At 35.0% G+C, this 22,497-nt stretch overlaps 1 protein-coding gene across 2 annotated transcripts in view; it reads right to left on the bottom strand.

Annotated features, from left to right (window-relative positions):
- Positions 1-610: 610 nt before the first annotated feature.
- NYAP2 (neuronal tyrosine-phosphorylated phosphoinositide-3-kinase adaptor 2) overlaps positions 611-22,497 on the bottom strand; it is a 281,902-nt gene continuing 260,015 nt past the window's right edge. For both annotated transcript variants that reach the window (XM_058300020.1, XM_058300021.1), the window contains exon 8: positions 611-5,661. In XM_058300020.1, the coding sequence (XP_058156003.1) occupies positions 5,434-5,661 (228 nt within the window). In that variant the 3' untranslated portion in view covers positions 611-5,433. The remainder of the gene's footprint in view (positions 5,662-22,497) is intronic.

Genomic DNA, 22,497 nt, shown 5'->3' on the forward strand with positions numbered 1-22,497 from the left:
TATATGGAGGTATATGTGAGTGGTTGGTGAAGTATCCATTAGAGTCTACTACAAGACATTGAATTAAATAAATTACACTTTTTGTCAGCTCACTGAGCTCCAGAACCTTGTCTTTCTTATAGCAGGTACTCAATAACTTTATAGTTATTGACCTCCAGTAACATCATGCATACTAGCTTGCTCCTTAGTTAAACCATGTTAATTCTAGGAGTATGTCTGAATAAATGAAAGTTCTAAATACCCTTCCAATAAATGTTTTGTATGGATATATAGGTCTGGGACTGATGGACATTTTCTTTTAATGCCTCTGCACACCTTAGATATACTTGGAGTCATTTAGCCAGAATTAGGTATATACTGAGGAAAGAGAAAGAGCAAAGCTCCTTTTATGTAGTGGACCACTTGACAAAGAAGGCAAGGAGTGATTAAGCACAACTGGGAGTAACATAACCCAATTAAAAAGAGTCTAGGTCTTCAGTAAGCACCAGCACTGAGCTTCCGCAGTGTATGCACTCTCATAGACAAAACTGTAGCAATTGAAAAATTTTTTGTTAAAAGATTTCCTAATTTCATTTCTTATTGAACAAATACCACCAATGACAAAGCCAACTAAGTTAAACTATTGCTTTTATTATGATTACACGGGAGCACAAATAAATAAGCACAAAATTATTGTAAAATATTGCCATTGCACTAAGGAAAACGATTTGTTTTCAAACAACATCTGGTTACTCCAGTAGTATCAAAGTACATTTATAATTACATATTACCTAAAAAAATCAAGTACAAAAATTAAGAGAAATGAAGACATCAATCAGTGTTTATATTATTTTGTATATAGAAATGGCTAACAACACATGAATATAGAAATCTGTTATCTAATGCTCATTTGCACAATTTTTCAGGCACATACCTGACATTTCTAATGAGTTATGAAAAATGCAATATGACATTCAGATTTTTAAATATGGTAAACATGTTATATTGGAATGGATGTTAAATGGTTTCTCTTTAAACCCTGTCTTTTAAAAATGCAGTGTCATTATCCACTAAAAAACATATTATTTTATATCATTTTCTCAATAGCTATTTATTTCAATTTCTTGAAAAGAGCAAGAAAGTAAACATACAATTGCTAAATACGTAAACACATTTTTAGTGCAAGATAACAAGACCTGTGACTTTACTGTGCTTTGTTTTTGATAATCACAGTGCACTTTACACAAATTGCTACACTATAAATGTTAAGGAGTTCCAAACGAAAGAAGTGCATACTAAACCTTTTCATATATATTATATACAGTATGTATACTGTATGTGGGTGTATACATGTGTAAATGTAGATGCTTTTAGGGTAGGCAAACCCAGGCATATTTGGGAACAATTAAACACCTAAACAGAATTTTCACATATGTTTGGTTGAGGTAAAACCCAACTATATTTCTTTAAACATGATTTCCTTGTATTTGAAACTTTACAGTATTTAAAGGGAAATTGAGACTTTTCCAGATTACACACATTTTGCTATGATGTAATTGACCCAAATATCAATGGGTTTCAGATAAATCCAAACCCCAAGCCAAAATATCCCAGTCCAATATGGCAAAACATGTTATATTTTTACTGATTTACACAGACAGAAGTACATATCAATTGTGTACATATAGAGGCTAACACATAAACACATTTTATATTTTGACAAGTTTAATATGTTTTAGCATTTTATTTTGACTGTACACTTGATCTGAAAAATAAAAGAATACCATATATAAACACCTAAGAGATGTCAAACACATGTGGAATTGTATATTTTCTTTTAAAACAATTGGTTTTTGTTTTGAAAATATTAACGACTATATAATCAAACTTCATGAAGGCAAGGACCATATCTTTTTCAATGTTTAATGCCCAGTGCTTCATAAACTTAAAAAAAAAAAAGACATACATTAGTTGTTCAGTAATTGACTGTTGAATGAATAATGAATTAAAAACCAACTGTTCACATTCTATACTTAGATATTTATTTTCCCATACAGGGAAGATGTAGTAGATTAATCTTAAATACTATAGGTACCATTTTTTGTTTCATTTCCCTCTAAGTTCAGGACACAACAAACTGTGGATTGCTATTTCATTCTATTTCTATTCCTTTGCAAGGTTGAATTATTTTGTCTCAAATTGCTTACTGCTTAAATCATAAGAATTTTCTTAATTTCACATGTACACATAGTTAGCTTGCAAGCTCTCTACTATTTTAAGGAACTGTCTTACTTTAACATATAAGTGATATTAAAATTGTCTTTTTACATGCATGACTTTGATGTCTCCTTTAATGAGTTAAAACGATAACTCAGTAGGGTTGTTGAGGTGTATTGACTTGCTCGTGCAACTAGTACCTTCAATGGTATAAGATCGGAGAAACAGTGGCAGTGTTTATGTAAAGACCTATTGTCATACCTCAGAAGATGCTGGCATCTATGTTTGAGCAGAAATGCAGGATATAATTTTTCCCTTTGATGAATTCTAAAGAATTTTGTTTCTTCTTTTCAAAGAAGTGTTTTACATAAAAAAGCATATTGGATGACAGCCAATACAATTCTGTTTCTATAAAATTTGCTGTGAAAAGACAATTTATGAAAAGACCATTTTTGGTTTTTTGATTTGTTCTTTGGAACTGCTAAAAATATCAGTTTTATCATGCCACAGACTTCTGGCTATGGATAGAATTTTTTAATCACCTGACCAAATTCATAAACTGAAATATCCTAACCACCACCAGAAAGTCAGCTTATTTATCTCTCTGTCCTTAATGACTTCCTTCTCTCCACATAGAGAAACACTACACAAAGAGGAAATTAATTATACAATGGCTACTGCCATATAGGCTAAGCTACAATGGACAGCCATATAGATACAGAATAACAGTTCTAGAGTCAAATATAATATTAGTGAAGCTACTTTTCCAGATCTTTTAATTACTTCCCATTTAGAGTGGAATTTGGAGCAATTAAATGGAAATGGTTGCCTGAAGTCTGATGTTCAAAGGTCTGAAAATACTGTGTTTGAGAAAGGAGTCCACGAAACCTGGCAAAAGCATGTGTTTGACCAAACAAACGGGAGTGAGTGAATCCAACACAAATCAGTTCAGTGCCTCTAGGTCCTTCTTGGTAAGTGGCCAGCATTAAAAAAAATAGCTTTTGCTTAACTCAAAGAGATATGGGAAAGATCTACATCTGCAAAACACACTTCCATATCCCCACAGAAGGAAGTTACCCAAACATAAATTTCAAGAGAGGGATAATTATATTACCATACTGAGCCTGAATATATGTACCAAGATCATAAAGTTGCTGCGAATCAGTGTTTCGTGTCTGGTTGTTTGGCTTGAGTATCTGTGGTCATAATAACTTAAATCAGGATAACATCTTGGGTCATAAACATATTTTATACCATTTCTGATTGTATCAACACATTTTCATCACTCTTAGATTTGTGCTCGATCGCTTGTTGGGTCAGAAACTTAAGTGGTGAAACATGGTGGCAAGATTTATTTAAGCTACTTCAGATCTCTTGGTGATTTCCTTTATCATGATTCTGCTTTATTTTACCACCTCAATTTAAACAAGCAGAATCTCAGATGGCCATAGTATTTTACAAATACAGTTCTCCCACTGAGTACTCATCCACACGTGTACTTACACACATAAAAGATAAACATGCTCCCACTTACCTTGTTTCCTTTTTCTTTCAGAATTCTAATTGGACATCAAAATATACGTACTATAAAATATTAAAAAATTATTTTATAATATTTCAAAGGTTTAAAAGGAACTATTACTGATAAAGGATTACTAGGTTTTTAGCAATATAGATTACAAAACTTCCCTAAATCCTGTTATATTTGGTTTTATTGAGCAGCACTGGACTCTTGCTGTCAATACCCTTTCGAGGAAAATCGCTATGATGCTAACTTCAAGCACACCTTTGCTCTCAGAAATATAATACTAAAGTATTGTTAAAGAAGAACCACATACTGTCAGTTTTAGGAAGCATAAATAGTAATTTAAATATACAAAATATATGTGAGTTTCCTTTTTATTCATCTGAGGCAATATTTATATTCAACTAACAAGTTACTCTTAAAAGATATATGTATATATATATATATATGTAACTTCACATTTCACTACCACATGAAATTGGATCCACCCCGTTCCCCATCCCCTGCATTTCCTGTTTCTTTTTCAAAACAAAATAAAATGAAGAGGCCATAATTCTTTGGTCTGGCGTCATAATCAGTGAAAATGGATGTGATGATTATGCACAGAAGATTATGAACCAAATTTATGTTGAGAACTCTTTTGAAAAGAACTAACGAGAAGTACTTTTCCATTAAAGGGCCTACATTTTTGAGAAAGATTTGCATTTAGTGTACTAAAATATGTAAACTCATCTGCATGAATATTTATTTACTGGGTGAAACAAACACACACATGAAAAGTTGTTTAAAAAATAGTGATTGCAATGATGGCAATGCCATGCACGATCCAACCTTCTTGAAAGCAGTCGTGCTCCTTCCTTAGCTTCAGATTCTTTGATCCGTCTATTGTCACAGTGAACCCTGGTCTGCTCCAATCAAATCAATGATGCAAGGACACGTGTCCCAAAAGTCATTTCCAAAGGACATGTTTTCCGCTGGATTGTCCCAATATACCCTCATAACTTTCTCTGGAGTCTGACTAACCATTGCTTAGTAATAACAAGAAGATATTTAAGATAAATTCTTATAAAGCCAATATAGCAAAAATATTGGTGTCGATGTAACACGGACATCCAAATTAAGCATCACATTTGCATTCATTTCCTGTCAAACCCTTAAAAACATAAAAAGCATCAGATGTTCTTAATGAATATGACATTCAACTTTTACGTTACTAGCACCAGATTAATTCATATATTTTGTGGTTGAACATGACTTATAGCTATGAACTCTTGTACAGAAGCCAAATGCAGGCTGGGTAAAGCATTTTAAATGCAAAAAAAAAAAAAAAGCAATAAAAGGCATCAGGGGATTACATATAAAAGAGATAACAAACCAGTTAATCCTGAAATTATATTGTATAGTAAAACTCTTGATATTCCTGTAATTTATATATGTATAATGTGTATTTTTTCAGGTGCCACCTATAAGCTAGTAAAATATTTACATTTTAATATCTTCTGGATTTAAAATAATCCGGGATAAATAAGTGTGCCTTAATTGCAAAGAAATACACATTTATCTTGAACTTGCCACAAGTAGGCACAGCTTCCTGTGGGTTCACCACAGCAGCACGCACATTCCACTCCAACAGAGAAGATATAGGACAGCCAATTCTTAAGCAACCGAGGCGATCTTGTGGTCTTGGAGAGCGCACGCCGTCCTGCACACAGTCATATGGCAGTATCCCAGAAAACTGTTTGCTGTTTAGAATAAGGTGGAGGGCTGTACTTCTTTGCACCTGCGTTCTTTTTCCAGCTGGGTAGGATGGGCATGCTATCTTGTTTGCAAAGGCCCTTTTCTGTTTTCTGTCTAGCCTTTATTTCCTTGCACAGGCAACGCTTTTTCTCAATCATCTCAAGCATTGTATGGTCTCCATGAAACCACTGCATGCATGCCACCTAGCAAAAAAGAAAGAGTGAATAACAGAGGGAAAAAAATGGAAGCAAAGCAGATTTTCTGTGCTGTGCTAGCAGTTGTCTCGGGAGTGTCAGCTTTTCCTACACCTTTAAAATTTCTTAATATGAGTTAAGGAATATAATAACTTAAAAGCAAAAATAAAGCATAGAAACTGTACATAAATTTATACATGAATTAATAAACATTGTGATATTACTTAACAATCATTTGGGCGTTAATAATTTTCCAATATGTTCTAAAAGCCCATGATGTGGAAATAAAGCTTTTCTAATTTAAAACAATTTGCTACACATCTACTGTGGCAGTTTGAGGTTATTTTATGAATCCCAAAAAGCAAAAGATTATGTTTGTAAACTAATCTCTTCCTCTGGGTGTGATACCCTTTGATTTTATTAAATTCAGTTGAGGGACCTTTGATTAGATTATTCGATAAAGATTGCTTTGGGCTTTTGAGTCTACCATGTCAGTGGGAGTGACTCAGGTTGAGCCCCTGCCCCCTTGTTAGGTCTGATATAAATGGACGTTCACACAGGTAGACACACAGGAACAGAGAGCTCTGTCATTTTTTGGTCCTGCCGTGTGACAGAAAGGAGAAAGCTCAAACAGTTGAGGCCCCAGGGACAGATGAGCCATCTTGTCTGAGAGCTTACTACTGAAATTGGGAAAAGAATGGAAAGGCTGAAACTGATATAGAAGGCCCAGAGAGAGAGGAATCCCTAAGAGACAAGCCATGTGGCAGCTTGTGGCTGAAATCAGGACGAAAGCAGAGCAGCTGAGCCTGAGAGAGGAAGCCCAGAGGGGACGGCTAAAACTTCACAGAGACTGGCAGCCATCTTGCTTTACCATGTAGCAACACACTGGGATCAACAGCAGCCGATTTTGGTGAGAAAGCATCTCTGCTAATGCCTTGATTTGGCCTTGGAACTGTAAGGTCTTACCCCCTAAATAAATCCCTATTAAAAAGCCAAACACTTTCTGGTACTTAGCTTCAGCACTGCTGTAGTGGACTAATATACCTACCTCTCCCTTTTATTCCCTTTACTGTCATGTAGGTCACATTATAGCTAAACTACAGTTACAGGGATCACTTTTCATAGAGTGTATATGAATGTATTTTAAAAATTTAGAAAGAGCGTTTTCATTCTTGACAAACTTGGGTTTTGTTTATAAATCACATGTGGTGTAATTATGACTTTTAATAATTTTTTCTATCCAAATGACTTTTAGTATATACCTTATGTTTGGAATTAAAATGCTAAGATAAATCCTCTGCAAATAAGTCTTTGCTACACTTTTTGATGCTTCAGCAAACGCCTGTGTGCCTAAGTTAATCATTAGCCTCTACAATCACACTGACATAGATGCAGATTAGTTCCAGAACTTCAGAGAAGCAGATTCATCAGGTCAATTGGGATCCCAGGAGAAGATTCAGGGCTGACTATATATTGATGTGCATACATATATTGTTGGACAGTCAACAGTGCCTCCAGACCTATGTGGTGCTATGCCCAAAGTAACTGTTCTTTAGAACAGAGCCAGAGGATTGAATCTATTCAAAAGGACCACAGTGTGATTGGGCCAGGAGCCCAGGATAGGGAAGCTCCCACTTAATTATTTAAGCAAATATCTATGGCCTGCATGGTTAGAGTAACTCACTTGGAGTCACTGATTTTGCTGTAATATATTTCAGATAACAATCAGAGCCAACACTTGTCTAATGCTCACTCTTTGTCAGATCCTGTTCTAAATACTTTTCATATTTAATTTTAATGTATTCCTCACAACAGCCCTCTGAAGTAAGTAGTACTCTTCATTAACCCCATAAATACAAGTAAAATGAAATACAGAGATGTTTACTAACTTCCCCAAGGACACAGAACCAACAAATGCAAGAATTGGGATTTGACCTTAGGAGTCCATCTCCAGCTTCTGAGCCGTGAGCAGCTCCACCATACTGCTTCTCAGTAAGTATGCAGAACTGGAAAGGACTGAAGACATACAGCATGCCAACAGCCTCAGTTTAGAGGTGACGGTGCTTAAGACTTCAAGGGGCTAAGTCACGCCTACAGTGGGCAGGAAGTATGGTGAAAAGGGCAAAATGGAGGTCTCATGACCCTAATTTTTTAGGGACATTGCACTAGAAGACAGGGACTCAAATCCTGAATGTGTTAAATTACCACTGGTCACTCAGTTTCCTTGTTTCTTTATCTTAACTTTTAGGAGGTGATATGAGGATGAAATGGGATAATGAAGGTGAAGTCATTTTAAAAATAGTAAAGGGGAGCGTATGTAGCTCAGTCACTGAGTGCCTTCTTCTCATGTATGAGGTCCCAGGTTTATTCCCTGGTACCTCTTTAAAAAAAAAATTAAATAAAAATAAAAATAGTAAAGCACCACCCAAGTGTTATTATTTTAGTACTTACAAATACCTACTCCATGTCAGGCATGTGCTAAGAGCTCTGTGTATGTAATATACATCCCCACAGCTACCCTGAAAGATAGGATTTATCTACATGCTTCAAGTTAGAAAACTGATCTCAAGACATGTAAGGAACTAGATCCAAGTCACAAACAATAAGTGCTACATCCAGGATTCAAATTCCGGTCTGTCCTGACTACAAAGATGATATTCTTGATATTACACCATGCTCCATCTCCTGAATATTGTTTAGAGAGTATAACAGAAGTTAGTGTTGTATGTACTAACATTTCCATTTGATATTCAGAAATAAAGATATATTCATAGCTTTATGAGAATGAATAAAATCTTTAAAATAATTACAGTGAAATCAATGTCTTGGATTTGAATTCTAAAAGATGATTCTCCTAGAAAACTATCTTTTATGCATCTAAGATGATCTAAAATTCATTGAAAGATGGACTGTGCCTGATGCCTATTGGTGTCCTCTAGCTCTTATTTCAGGGCCTAGTCTACGTGTATTCAACTTTTAAATGAAATTCTAGGCGTTTAATGAGTTAATCTTACCAAAAGGTTTGTGTCCCAACAGTAGATTGCCAGGTTAGCTCTGAAATTTTTCCTAAGAGTCATAATATTTAATAAACAAATCATCTGTGTAATAAAAATACAATAACTCTAGTTTGGTGAAAATACAAGCAAAATTTATTGAGTGACTTTAAACTGTTACCAAATGAATTTATGACACAAAATTCCCAGAGGGTAGTCCCCAAATCTCACCCATCTCAGTAGCTCCAACATGTAGAACGGTATATCTGGAGAGTCATACACTCTCACAAATATTTCATGAATTAAATAGAGGCTGGCATCATTGAACTGAACAGTTTTTGCTACCTCTCGGAAAACTCTCTAGATGATTTTCTTCTTAAAACCTCACTGGGTTCCACATATTTCAATATCATTGTAAAACCTCCAACCACGTTTAAGTCAAGATATTTCTTAGCATCACTTGAATATTTTAATTGTATTAGCTTGGCAGCACAAACATTAAATCATTTATTACTTAATTTCCTTTAATATTTTTAGGGTATGAGTTAGTATGTGTGATTGCAAAGAAATAACTTTCCTGAAATTCTTTTACAACAGTATCGCCAATATATTTCATAGGTGCCATTACATTTCTTAAATGAATAAAATGTATTGTATTACCTAGAATATATATGTATTTTCTGTCAATTAGAAGCTTATGCTATATCGGCATGTCAGTTTATTATGAGTAATAAAATCTTCAAATGTCTAAAGGAGGAAGGATAAGAATAAAGTTATAAAGTATGATTTTTCCTATTCTTTACATTTCTCTTTAATCTTAGATGTCATATGTCCACTTGACTGAATGATAGTTTAAAATAGTAATAGAAGAAAATCAACACTTTTTCTGAATGACTCCATAACAGTTGTGTAATATTGCAAACTCATGTAACCTCTCTGAATTTTTGTTCTTCATATATATACCACATATATATTGGTACACACTTCATACTTCACATGGTTGTAGGAGGTAGTGAATGATTGCACACAGAAAGGATGGGGAAATATAAAACCCATACATTGTTGTTAATGTTATCTACAGGTCCTTCAAAGTATCAAGAAAAACATAAATGAGATGTTTTAGTTTGCTTTCATAATTACTTTCTCTAGGTAATATAATTTAGTACAACCTTTGATTATGAATATATTTTCACCCAAAAACAAAGGAACAGTAATACTATAGAATAATAAATCTCCACGAAGATTTAGTTAAAGTATTCAATTTTCCAAAATATGTAAATCATAGAGAAAAATATTCTGAATTAGCAGTTGGCATACTTCAATATTAAAAATCATACCAGAATAAAACTGATGTAAGCATACATATCTCTATTGATTTCAATTTCTGTGCCTCATTAGTTAGTATTTTAAAAAATAATAATTTACCAAAGATGTTAGGAGATAGGATACAATGTTGAGCCAACTCCTTGATGGCCTTGGAATTAAGTTCAGCTGTTAGTCTCAATGTTTGTGAATAAAATTTAATTTTTGAAGCAATAGAAGTAGCAACAAATACTAATTTTCAGGTAATCTGAGGAAAAAGTAATTTACCAATCCTATGTTGGTTTCTCTGTTCTAGTTTCTCAAGCCATTTAGCCCATTTTATGAGAATTATCATTTCCAGCATGGGAAGTGTAAGCTTTAGTCTGGCTGGGAAAGAAACTGGAGTTGCAAAATTCCTCAAGATTTTTCCTTTATCCTACAGAACATTTTTCCGGGAGAGCATCAATAGCATTGGCAGACCATCAGGTAAGATGCCAGTAGGTATGACTGGAGGACAGGAAGCACCAAGAATTCCTTCTTCAGTAATTACGTAAGCTAGAGTCACCTGCTTTTGCACTCTTCCTAGCCTTAGCAGGCATGAGATTGGCCAGGGGTGTCCTTTCTCTCATTGAAAATATTTCTCCTCTGCCATTTAGTGGGCAAAGAGAACAATTCTTTATTAATAAAATGTGCAGAAAAAGTAAATCCTGGCTTTTTTATATATATATCTTCAAGATTAATGGACTATCACAGTGGTTGACAAACTAAAATCTCTGGGCCAAATACAGCCCCAGAGCTAAGAATGGTTTTTCCATTTTTAAATGGTTGAAAAAAACTTAAAAAAATATTTCTTGATGTATAAAAATTTTATGAAATTCAAATGTAAATGAATGTAGGTTTCTGGGGCACAGACGTGGCCATTGTCAGGTACTGTTTATGGCGACTTTCACCCTATAAAAGTAGAGTCCAACAGTTGAGACAGAGACCAGGTGGCTCCCAAAACCTAACATATCTACTGTTTGGCCCTTTACAGAAATAGTTTGTTAATCACTGAACTATCATTAAGTTGAAAAATACACTTAATTTAGTAAATAGTTACCAATAATTTTATTATAATGGCTATGATATAAAAAGCTTAAATGAATGTTATAGTACATTTGCAAAAAGTTGGCAAATGTTTTAATGGATGGATGAAACACAATAGAAGTTGTTAAATGCCTTCTTATCTTCTCCATGATAAAGAGTTATTGGATCAAACTACTATTGCCCTGTAATATAATATAACCCTCTCCTATACATGATTTTGACTAAGTACATGGCCAAGTAATCCTCCAAACCAGTATTAGAATGGTCTGATATAAGACCAAAAAGAAAAATGTCAGTATTTGTGATGTAAAAACAATATATCTCATATCAAGTGTGGCCCACTAGATAAAAGAAAACAGAACTCATGAAACCTAGATTTGAAATCAGTTCTGATAATTATTTTAGATAACTATTTGGGAATGTTGATTATATATCTTATGACTCCATCATTGTAATGAAAAAAAACAATGTAAGAAATAAAGAGATAAAGTGGATAACAAGATTTATATTCTCCAGAGAAAAGATTTAATACAAAGCCAACCCCTTCTTTTTCTAAACTTAAAGCCTACTTGGTTGTTTGTGAGGTGTCACTGTGGTGACTTGACTTCAATATGAAAAATTTTTGAGAACATTTTTATTCTAATTTTAGAGAATTGTACTTCTTTCTTATTCCAGTTATATTTTGAAAGAAAGGAGTTATCTTTATGTTATACATAAACTCTCAATAAGCCCTTTGAAATGCATAATATAGAGGTAGAAGGGTTATAATGTCTACATTCATCAGCATATTCACTGATAAAATTGCTTTACTATTAGTTATCAAATCACAAGTGTATGTTACTTGATCACAACACAGGAAAAAAATGTCTTTTTCTTTGAATGACTAAGGCTTGCTCTATAGATGTGTCATAAACAATTGATATTTTGGAAGCATATATAGAAGTGACCCAGCATCATACTAGTTTCTTTGTTAAATACTTTAAATACAGCCAAATAATCCAGGTGACTTTACAATTACTTATAAACACCATTTATTTAACTTGGTGTAGTAGTGTGATATTGTTTATGAATTCCAAATACAGATGCTATATTGTATTTGTAAAGTGGTCTGTTCCTCTGGGCATATTAGATTGTATGAGATTCAGAGATTTCCCTTTTACTTTATTAAATCAAGATTAGGGCTTTTTGGTTATGAAGAGCTGGGAAAGGTTAGAGGATTTGAGAGGTGACTGCTAAGGGGTATGGAGGTTTTTTTTTTTGGAGTAATAAAATTGTTCTAAAATTAAAAAAAAAAAAAAAAAAGATTAGGGCTTTTATTTGACCATGTCATTAGGGCATTCAGGGTTGAGTTCCCACGCCCTTGGTGGGGATAAAACACACTCTCACACTGAAATAAACACATGGAGAAGGAGAACACAGAGAAGAACAAAGAGGAAGAGAGGCAACTCCTCATACAGGATCCTGCAGCCCCAGGAAGAGAGATGAGCCTGAATGTCTATAGCTGACCTTGTGAAGGGAACAGAGCAGCTGAGCCCAGAAAGAAAACCTTGGGGAGAGAGTCTGAGGAACCTACTTATGTCAGCCTACAGCTGAAATCAGAAGAAGCTGGGACCATGGAGACTTAAGAGGAAAGAGGAAGGCTGAACCCTCGCAGATATCACCTGCCATCTTGCTTCAACACATGGCAGCACACTTTGGGTGAGAAAGTATCTCTCATGGTACTTTGAGTTGGCCTCTTTAGGACCTGGCAACTAAGCTTCTACCACAAATAAATATCCTTTATAAAAGCCAACAGGTTTTTGGTACTTTGCATCAGCACCCCTTCGGCTAACACACTTGAGAAACTGTAAATTCAAGATGAGGAAGATAATTTTACACTAAATGAAGCATGATTCTTTCTTTATGATTGTCAGAATGAAAATTTTTGAAGAGATAATCTATGTATGGCAATACTAAGAAGATCAGAGACTTTTCAACTCTGAATTTAATTCTGGGTTTTCATCTCACTTTGGTGATGTTATACAAGTTAGTTACCTTGCTTTCTTGTTTGTGATTTTATGAGAATTAAATATTATGTATAAAATAGTCCTGGCTTTTGTAGACTTCAATTATTTTGTTACTATTTGAATTAACTGGCAGCTTTTGGCATATCTCATATTTTCCATGATGTTTTGTCTCTCTTTTTTTTCATCTTAAATTCTCTGATTGACCAGGTGTTCCTTTAATTATTCACTTATAATTCTTCCCTATTTATTAACAGTGTTGACTCAGGACCTATATTTTATGGAAGAATTACTAGACAACTTTATACCTGAGATAAGAACTGGAATGCAGTGTTTATTTCACATGTATAAATTTAGTTTTGAGATGTAGATATATTGATAAAAGGAGAAACAAATCTTGATTTCAGGGTTGCTTTTTATACATCATGGGTACAAATTAACTTCTGCCCCTCTTTTTCTAAATCTGAAGATTCCCCTGGATGCAGTCTCTGATAACTACTAGGTAAATAATGAAAAACATTACCTGTAGGCATTTTAAGTCATTTATATTATTTGTTTTTAGTCATTGGGTGTGCTTGCTTACACTTGCAATCATGCAAACTCATCAAAAAAATAAAAAGAATTATAAATTAGTAAGCCTTATAATTCTGTGGCTATGAAGAAAAACAGTTTCAACCTACTATATGTTGCTTAGTTTTTCTTGCTAGAAAAGTAACCCTTCAGTTTTATAATGACATCCTGTAAGCAAAACCCGGGTCATACGTCACTTTCAGGGGATGGGAGTTGGCTCAACTATCATGCTAAGCAGTGACAATTATAATTTACTCCAAGCTCCTCTAATATGCTGCGTCTGTCTCATAAGAGCTATCCCATTTTTTCTTATGTGTTTTATTTTCTATTTTCTCAGAAGACGGCATAAGAAAGTAGAGGAAATACAGACTTAGATAAGAGTAAATAACTGGTTTTACCACTTATTAGCTGAGAAATCTGGGACGAATCACTTAACCTCCTTAAAACCTTATTTCTTCATCTGTAAAATGAAAATAATAGCTAACTACCTCACAGGGTTGTTGAGAGGATTGCATGTGATAGTTTAACATCTACTACAAAGCAGACATTCAAAAAAATGTAAGCTCCTCCTCACCCAGTACACTCTAAGCTCTTTGAAGGCAGAGACAATATTGTTAATTCTCATTTCCTTAGCTTTAAGCATAAGGGAGGTATGCAATAAATATTCACAAGGTGAATGAATCAATGAACAAACAAATACATTTCGATAAGTATAATGCTCTCCAAGCGTTTTCAGGAAAGGTGCTTTTGAAATTCTTGATTTAATGAATTATCTGGGTCCATTTTGGCTCAGACAAATCCAATAACAATGTCCCAAATTGTGTAGGTCAAAAAAAAAAATCTTTCCTGTGATTTGTGGATTCTGGGAGGCATCTAGTCATGCTAGTTTTACCATTGGTATTCTACAGCTTAGAGCTTCTCACTCAGAATCCTTGGCCCTGTGGTTCAGTTGAACAAAAGTTCCCTAAACCTTAGTGTGCATTCTGGCCTCCTTTGGAAGTTTGCTAAAATGCAGATTCTGACTCTATATTTGAGTGAGTGGGGCTTAAGCAGCTGTAGGTTTAACAGGCCTCCCAGATGATTCTAATGGAAGATGGTCTGAGCTCCACATTTTGAGAAATATAGCAACTCCAAGCAAAGAGAAGACGTTACACTAACTCAATATAGAGGCCAATTTTCTCAAGATCTGCCCCTTTTCATTCTCTGTCCATACATACCCAGGCACAACACACAAATAAGGAATCCCTTGAGAATTAGGGAAGAGGAGTCAGATGGATTCTTCCCTGGGAAAATCAGTGCAGGTAGAGTCCACCCATCCTGTCCCAAACCCAACAGTAAAATGCAAAGTTCACTACTATTAACCAGAACCAGTGAAATAGAATTGTCAAACATTATTATAACACATTTGAAAGATATTTTTTTCCTTTGGTCCTTTCTCTAGCTTGATTAAGTATACATGATCTTATAAACTTTATGATATAAAGACTAAGAGGGTATAATTCCAAAAAGAATGATTTAAAATTCACTGAATCTAGATCATTTTAATAGACATTTTTCTTTCTTATCATGGATAAGAGCTCTTATAATGATAATCTGTTGAGGAAAATTGAAATAATTGGAGAGGAAAGAGGAAAAGGGTGGATTGGATATGGGTCACAATGAACTCTGTGCTCTTAAACATGGACTTGAAAGTGACTTCCTAAAGAAAAAGGAAGACAGGCAGACTAGCAAGATCAGTATCTCTGCCTTTCAGTGCGATTAACTAAAGGAAAGTTTTCCAATCCCACTGCTCAATTTAGTGTTCGTGATTATCATCAATATATTCTGTTTATTAAATCATCCCTTATAATGTGACAGACTAAACTGCTTATTACAGTTATGTACTTAACATGCATCTTTGTTAGAGTGCTATGGAGAAGACAAATAGGAGTTGCGTTGAAATCATCAGAAAAGAGAAAATTAGTGGGAAAAGTGCAGACTATATAATGTTATGTGTATATGTATGTGGTGTGTGTGAGAGAGAGGCAGATTATGCCAAAATTAAACAGTAGTTACCTCTGGACAATAAGATTGCTGCTCTTATTTTCTTCATTTTGTTTGTCTCTCTCTCCTAACATTTCTGTAACCATGATGTATCTCCTTCATAAAGTGCAAAATATTCATGCAACACAAGAAATTTTCAATTCCTTGTGTTATTTAATTTTTTAAAATTCTGTTTTAGCAAATTGTTCTCACACGAGGTCATATCTGAGATCTTACTACCACATCAAATTCCACAATTTAGAACCTCCAGTCCTTTAGCATCTTAGTATGTTTCAGCCTCTTTGAGTCCTCCTGATTTATTTCCCACCTTATCTAAACCAGAGAGCAGAATCATTTTAATAGTAATCTAACAGCACTCTAAGTTCCCTTGTCTGCTTTTTCTTCTTCTATCACTGTGTGATAATTTGTTTTATGTGCCAACTTAGCTAAATTACCATACCTAGTTATTCAATAAAATGCTATCTACAATCAGTTGGCTTTAAGGGAAGGAGATCATCCTTGATGATGTGGGAGGGTCTCATCAAATCAGTTGAAAGGTGTTAAGAGCAAAACTGGGGTTCCCTGGAGAGGAAGAAATTCTGCCTCAAGACTGCAGCATCAGCTCCTGTTTGAGTGTTTCCAGCTTGCCTGCCTGTCCTACAGAGTTTGGACTTGCCACTCCCCACAATCATATAAGCCAATATATATCCTACTTGTTCTGTTATTTTGGAGAACCATGATTGATATTCTTTAACATGTCAAATTCCAACCCAAAACAATGTAACATAGCTGCCCTCAGCCAATACATGCTTCGAGAAATAGCATTTAATTTTGCAAATATGACTCAATCAAAAAAATTAATGGAATTGCACAGCATTTGAAAACCATATAGAGCAAACCCCACAGTGAATGGGCCATACCTTTATTCTACTCTTTAAGGTCCTTCCTTCCTCAGTCCCCTTCAATGACCTGAACATTCAGCATTTCTTCCAACTTCATCAATAAGGAATTAATGACATGCATATTCTATCACATTTCTAAATTCTGTATTTTCATTCTTTCTTACCTCTTATCTTCTTCCTTAAAGATCCTACAGATTTACATCTTTTTAAAAATATTCCCATGCAGTACTCTGACTCCCTAATATTCCATCTTTTGGATTGCTGCTCATTCTCTCCTGGCTTTATCGCCTCAATCTACATATGTCTTCAAGTCTATTCTATTCCTCTTATGCCCTTTTTTACAAGCTTTTCCATTCTCTGATTGCCAATTATTGATTCATTCAATGAATATGTATTTTTTTTAGGTTTTTAAAAATTTATTGAAGTAAGTCACTCATACATGAACATACATAAAGAATAAGTGTATAGAAATAATTGTGAACTTACAAAACAAACATACATAACATCATACAGGGCTCTCATAACTCACCCTACCACCAATACCTTGCACTGTTGTTAAACATTTTTAACTAATGATTAAAGAGCATCTTGAAAATATCACTGCTATCCAAAGTATTTTCCCCATACCCATCCTATTATTATTATTTTTATATCATTTTATACATGAACATACATAAACAGGAAGTGTGTAGTAAAAGTTATGAGTTTACAAAGCAAGCATGCATAACATCATACAGCGGTCCCATATATCAACACTCCACTAACACTTTCCATTGTTGTAAGACATTTGTTACAAATTATGAAAGAATATTGTGTTCCAGGTGCTGTACTAGGATCTAATCCTTAACTTCAATAAACTCACAATTTATTGGTAATTAGGCATATGCAATAGGGGCCAAAACATGAAGTAAAGTTTAATATTTTAGTCATGGTTTGAAGAATAGATGGAATTGTACCACTGTAAACATGGGAATGTGACTTTAATTTGAAATAGTGTCTTTGTAGATATAATTCAGTCAAGATGAGGTCATACTGGATTATAGTGGACCCTAATGGTACCCTGTAAGAAGAGGGATATTCGGACAGAAACGCATGGGGAGAACATCACCTGATGGCAAAGGCAAGCCTTTGTTTGCAACCACCAGAAGCTAAGAGAGAGGCATGAAATAGATTCTACCTCAGAGGGAACCAACCAACTTTGATTTCGAACTTCAAGCCCTCAGAACTGTGAGAGACTAGCTTTCTGCTGTCTTAAGCCGCCTAGTTTGTAGTGATTTGTTGTGGCACCCTAGCAATCTAACACAATTACCTAGCTGGGTATGGAGGGAGGGCAATTTCAGAGGAAGGAAAAGAAGGCTCACATGAAAGGGAAAGGGATATTTCAAACATGAGTAGGAGAAATTCGTTTTAGGACTAAGCTATAGAAGAAGCTAGTCATGAGGCAGAAGCCAACTCTGAAAAGCTTTTTATATTACGCTAAGGAATTTGAGCTTTGATTAATACAATATAGGGAGTCAATGACTGATGATCCATTTGGTCTTTAAGAGAATCTTCAGGAAAAAGGATGCCTGGTATTTGATAGAGTGGTGAAGGTTGTGAGAATATTCAGTCAGAAGGCAGATGTATCTGTTAGATGTCCAAAACTACATGAGGACTAAAACTAGGGAATTGATGGAGAGAATAAAGAGGAGGAGATGGAGTTTGGAGGAAAAATAAAAAACCCTCAACACTTTATAACATTTCTCCTGGCTCTTTTCCCAGTTGTTACCCAACCACAGCAATTTGGCTTTCAAAAATAGACTATGTCCATAACCACCTTAACAACTCTATAACATTTTTAGTGGTGACAGTCTCTTCCTTTATGAAACAGATCCTGTGGCTTCGTGAAACTCTCATTATTTCCTTACTGTTTCCTTAGACAACTCATCACAATGTCCTTATTCCAACTCTTCTGCCCACCCTTTAAATGAGGATTGTCCCAAGATTTTATTTTTCCATCTTCCTTGTTTTCTATTCTTGCTTCAAAAATACTTTGCAATTTTGCTCAAATCCCTAGCCTCAACATTTATCTCTACTCCATTTTCTCTCAGAATTAAATTTCCAGTCTCAAACTCTGTTCCAACCTCCAGAATACAGAAATTTACAAAACAATTTACCTCCTTCCAATATGCAAAGGGACAGACAGAGGATAAACATTTGCATTACCATAAGGAGAATCTGGGAGGAACATATGTGTCACTGGTCCCCTATGGTTCTGAATACCTGCAGGGTATACTTCATTAGACTTCAAGGACTGAGAGTCATTCTCAAGATGATGGATCTCCTCCTTGGGGCCTCATGGGGACCCACCCTTTCCACAGGCTTGCCCAATGATCATTTTCTTGGTTCCACCCTCAACAAGCATCTGGGTAGACCAAGTTACAGACATCACCCTTCAAGAATGTTGATGGCCACATTTTACCCAGTCTATGGGGTACAGTCTCAAGCCCTTAGGCAACATTCTCCCTAATCTCTGACCTATAGGCCAATCCTCTCAGAGCAAAGAGTTGGCAACCTGGCCTTCCCTAATCCATGGGAGAGAGGCCCATCCCTCTCAGACCTATAGGATATTGACCTTACTCTCCCCAACCCTTGGGAACTGTGCTCCACCCTATTGGTAGCCTGGGGCAGCAAAACTCTCCCTGAACAGTGGGTTGGAATATCCACCCTCTTCAAATGCCTGGGTAAACTCATCCTCTCTGTACACATGGGTGGTCCTTCTCTTGGCCCAAGGAGATGTCTTAATTGCAGACTTCAGCTTCCATGGTTTTCTTCTTAAAGCCATTTTCCTTTCCTTATCTCCTTCCATGTCCCTTTCAGTTCAGGCTGATAGTGGTTTTGTTCATATAGCTCTCACAAAAAGTTTGCTGGTTTAGCATGCAGGAAGCAGAGATCCATGCTACCAGACAATAAGATTTTCCACAAGTCTTTCCTGGATAATTGCATTTCCAATCCTGAATTACAATTTCTGTGTTTAGTCAGTTCCTCAAATGAGAGCTATTATCTGGAGGCTTGATTTCCAGAGGCTTGGAATTTCCAGAATCATTCTCTGTTTTCTTTGTGCCCAACAATCAGTTCTTGACTTACCTCTTTCATCTAGCATTTTGCTAGAAGCTACAAGGAGAAACCAAGCCACATTCTCCAAGTCTACTTTGAAAAGCTCTAAAAATGCCCAGGTTCACCATTTCCAAATTCTTCCTTCCATAAAACCTCAGGAGTTACTCTTGCAAAGTGCTCTGTGACTTTAAAACATGGATCACTCTTCCTCCAATTTCCAATTATAGTTTCATCATTTACTTCTTTTTTTTAAATTATTATTTATTTATTTCTCTCCCCTTCCCCACCCATCCCGGTTGTCTGTTCTCTGTGTCTATTTGCTGTGTCTTCTTTGTCTGCTTCTGTTGTTGTCAGTGGCACGGGAATCTGTGTTTCTTTTTGTTGTGTCATCTTGTTGTGACAGCTCTCTGTGTGTGTGGCATCATTCTTGGGCAGCCTGCATTTTCTTTCGCGCTGGGCAGCTCTCCTTACGGGCGCACTCCTTGCACATGGGGCTCCCCTACGTGGGGGCACCCCTGCGTGGCATGGCACTTCTTGTGCGCATCGGCACTGCGCATGGGCCAGGTCCACATGGGTCAAGGAGGCCCAGGGTTTGAACCACGGACGTCCCATGTGGTAGACGGACACCCTAACCACTGGGCCAAGTCCACCACCATCATATACTTCTAAGCCCTCATAAACAGTCTCTTTAGTGTCCTTATTCCTACCAACAATCTCTTCAAAGCAATCTAGGCCTTTTCTATCAAGCATAATTCCACCAAAAAATGCCTTTTACCCATTTATAAAACTGTTTCAGCATTTTGAAAATTGCAAAAGCACCACCCCACTTCTTGGTACCAAATTCTGTATTTTTAGTATGTAACTAGATCTCTATACCAGGATGTCCTGCAGTTTCTTAAAATTTAGCCTTTCCAAATCCAAGCTCATTATCCTTTCCTCTATTGAAATACAGCTCTGTTTTTCTCATTTCACTAAATACAATTTAGCTAGAATCGAGTATCAGAGCTAGAAGCCAGTATCGTCTTGCATTATTCTTTTACATTAACTCATACATTCAAATGGGCAAAAATAAAAATAAAAACCAGTTGATTTTACTTCAGAAATGTTTCTCAAACCTATCATTACTCTCTATATTTCCACTGCCATTTGCTTGGTTCAGTTCCTGGGATACTGAGAATGTCTTCAATGTTCCATTTCTAATCCACAATCCACACAAGTGCTCTCTAGGAAGTCCCACATAAAATCAAATTATTCAATCTCTCTCCATTATTTACAGAAAAAAAATTGACACTCCAAATCCTTTACATTCAGTTTCAATATTGTCCTTTCAAGCTAAGTAGTATTTTCTTCATATTTCAGCCATATCTGATTACTCATAATTCATCCAATACCACAGGCACAAATTTTCTTAATTTCTTTAGCTCATGCTGTTCCCTCATTCTGGAAAACTCTTCCTTCCTGCAGCCATGTCTTTCACATGAAATCCTATTCTTTTAGAGACCAGCTAAATGTAGTAAGAATCCATTCTGAGGTCCTCTATGAACTCTGATAATCATGTTTGCATTTTTCTGGAATAACATTTATTCTTGCATTCATAATTTCTTGCAGACAGCTGATGAACATTGCATTTTTATGAGTTTTGTACAAGATACTGAATTTCTGGAGAGTAGAAATGCTATTTTTCTTACTTTTTTGCATCCTTAGAATATTAAAGCAATATTTCAAAGGAATCCCACAATTTTTAGTGAGAGCTTCAATGAAATAAAATATTAATATGACTGGTTTCAGAGAGAGTTTTTACTACTTTTTTATTATGAAAGTGACATATGTCTGTTGTACAAAATATGAATAACAAATATATCACAAGCAGAATGAATCTGTAATACCAACACACAAAATTTTTAGTTTATTTTGATATATATATCTTTATTTTAAAAACTTATGATTATTCTACATATAATAGTTTGTATCCTTTTGTTTTTCCTTTATTTTATTAATAGACTTCAATACTTTTTCAAAACATGGTAAAGAACAACAAATTCTTCTATTTTAATATCTTAGGTTTTTAGTCATTTCATAATTTTTGTCATTTAGTTAATTTTTACTTTTCAAAAATATTAAAAATAAAGCCAGAGTGCTTCATGATTATTTCCTTCAGTAAGCCACTTAAACAATAACTCCTGAGTCAAAGCATATGAACATTTTAAGACTTTCGATCTCAACAGAGCCGATTTCACTTACAAAAATTTTGAGCCATTTTCCATTCCCACAAGCAGAGTAAGAGATTATTTTACCTCATCTTCATGAGCATCGGGTTACGTTACCAAAACACACAAGCAAGCAAGCCAGGAAACAAACAAAATTCTTTGTAAATTGTGTATGTTTGAAAAACTCCTTGACTTCAAAATTTATTTTTGTTACTAGTGATTTGAATGAGGTTGAATATTTTACAAATATTTAATCATGGAAGAGTTGATCAATGACTTAATTTAGTCCATTTGTTCTAATGAGATTGTAGAGTTTTGCTTACTAATATAAAATTGGAGTTTTTCCATCAATTTGGAGTATTTATATTTTAGTTATCACAATAACTTTCAATGTTTGACACTTTATCATTAGGTATTTCATCTCCCATACATTGTTCCAGACATATGTTTCCAATTTTTATATAGTCACATAGGTTGATCTCTTTATGCTTTAAAATTCCTGCCTTTCCATAACCTATAAACAAAATCCCTCATATTTTTCAAGTTTTAAGGTTTAACTTAAGATTGGACTCTTTAATTCATCTCTCATTAGTTTATTTATACTCTTCCTTCTTGCTAAAAGTATTTCAATGAAAAGGAAAAATATATTTATTAAGAAAGATGA

This window comes from Dasypus novemcinctus, chromosome 7 (genome assembly GCF_030445035.2).
Source record: "Dasypus novemcinctus isolate mDasNov1 chromosome 7, mDasNov1.1.hap2, whole genome shotgun sequence".
Lineage (NCBI taxonomy): Eukaryota > Metazoa > Chordata > Mammalia > Cingulata > Dasypodidae > Dasypus > Dasypus novemcinctus.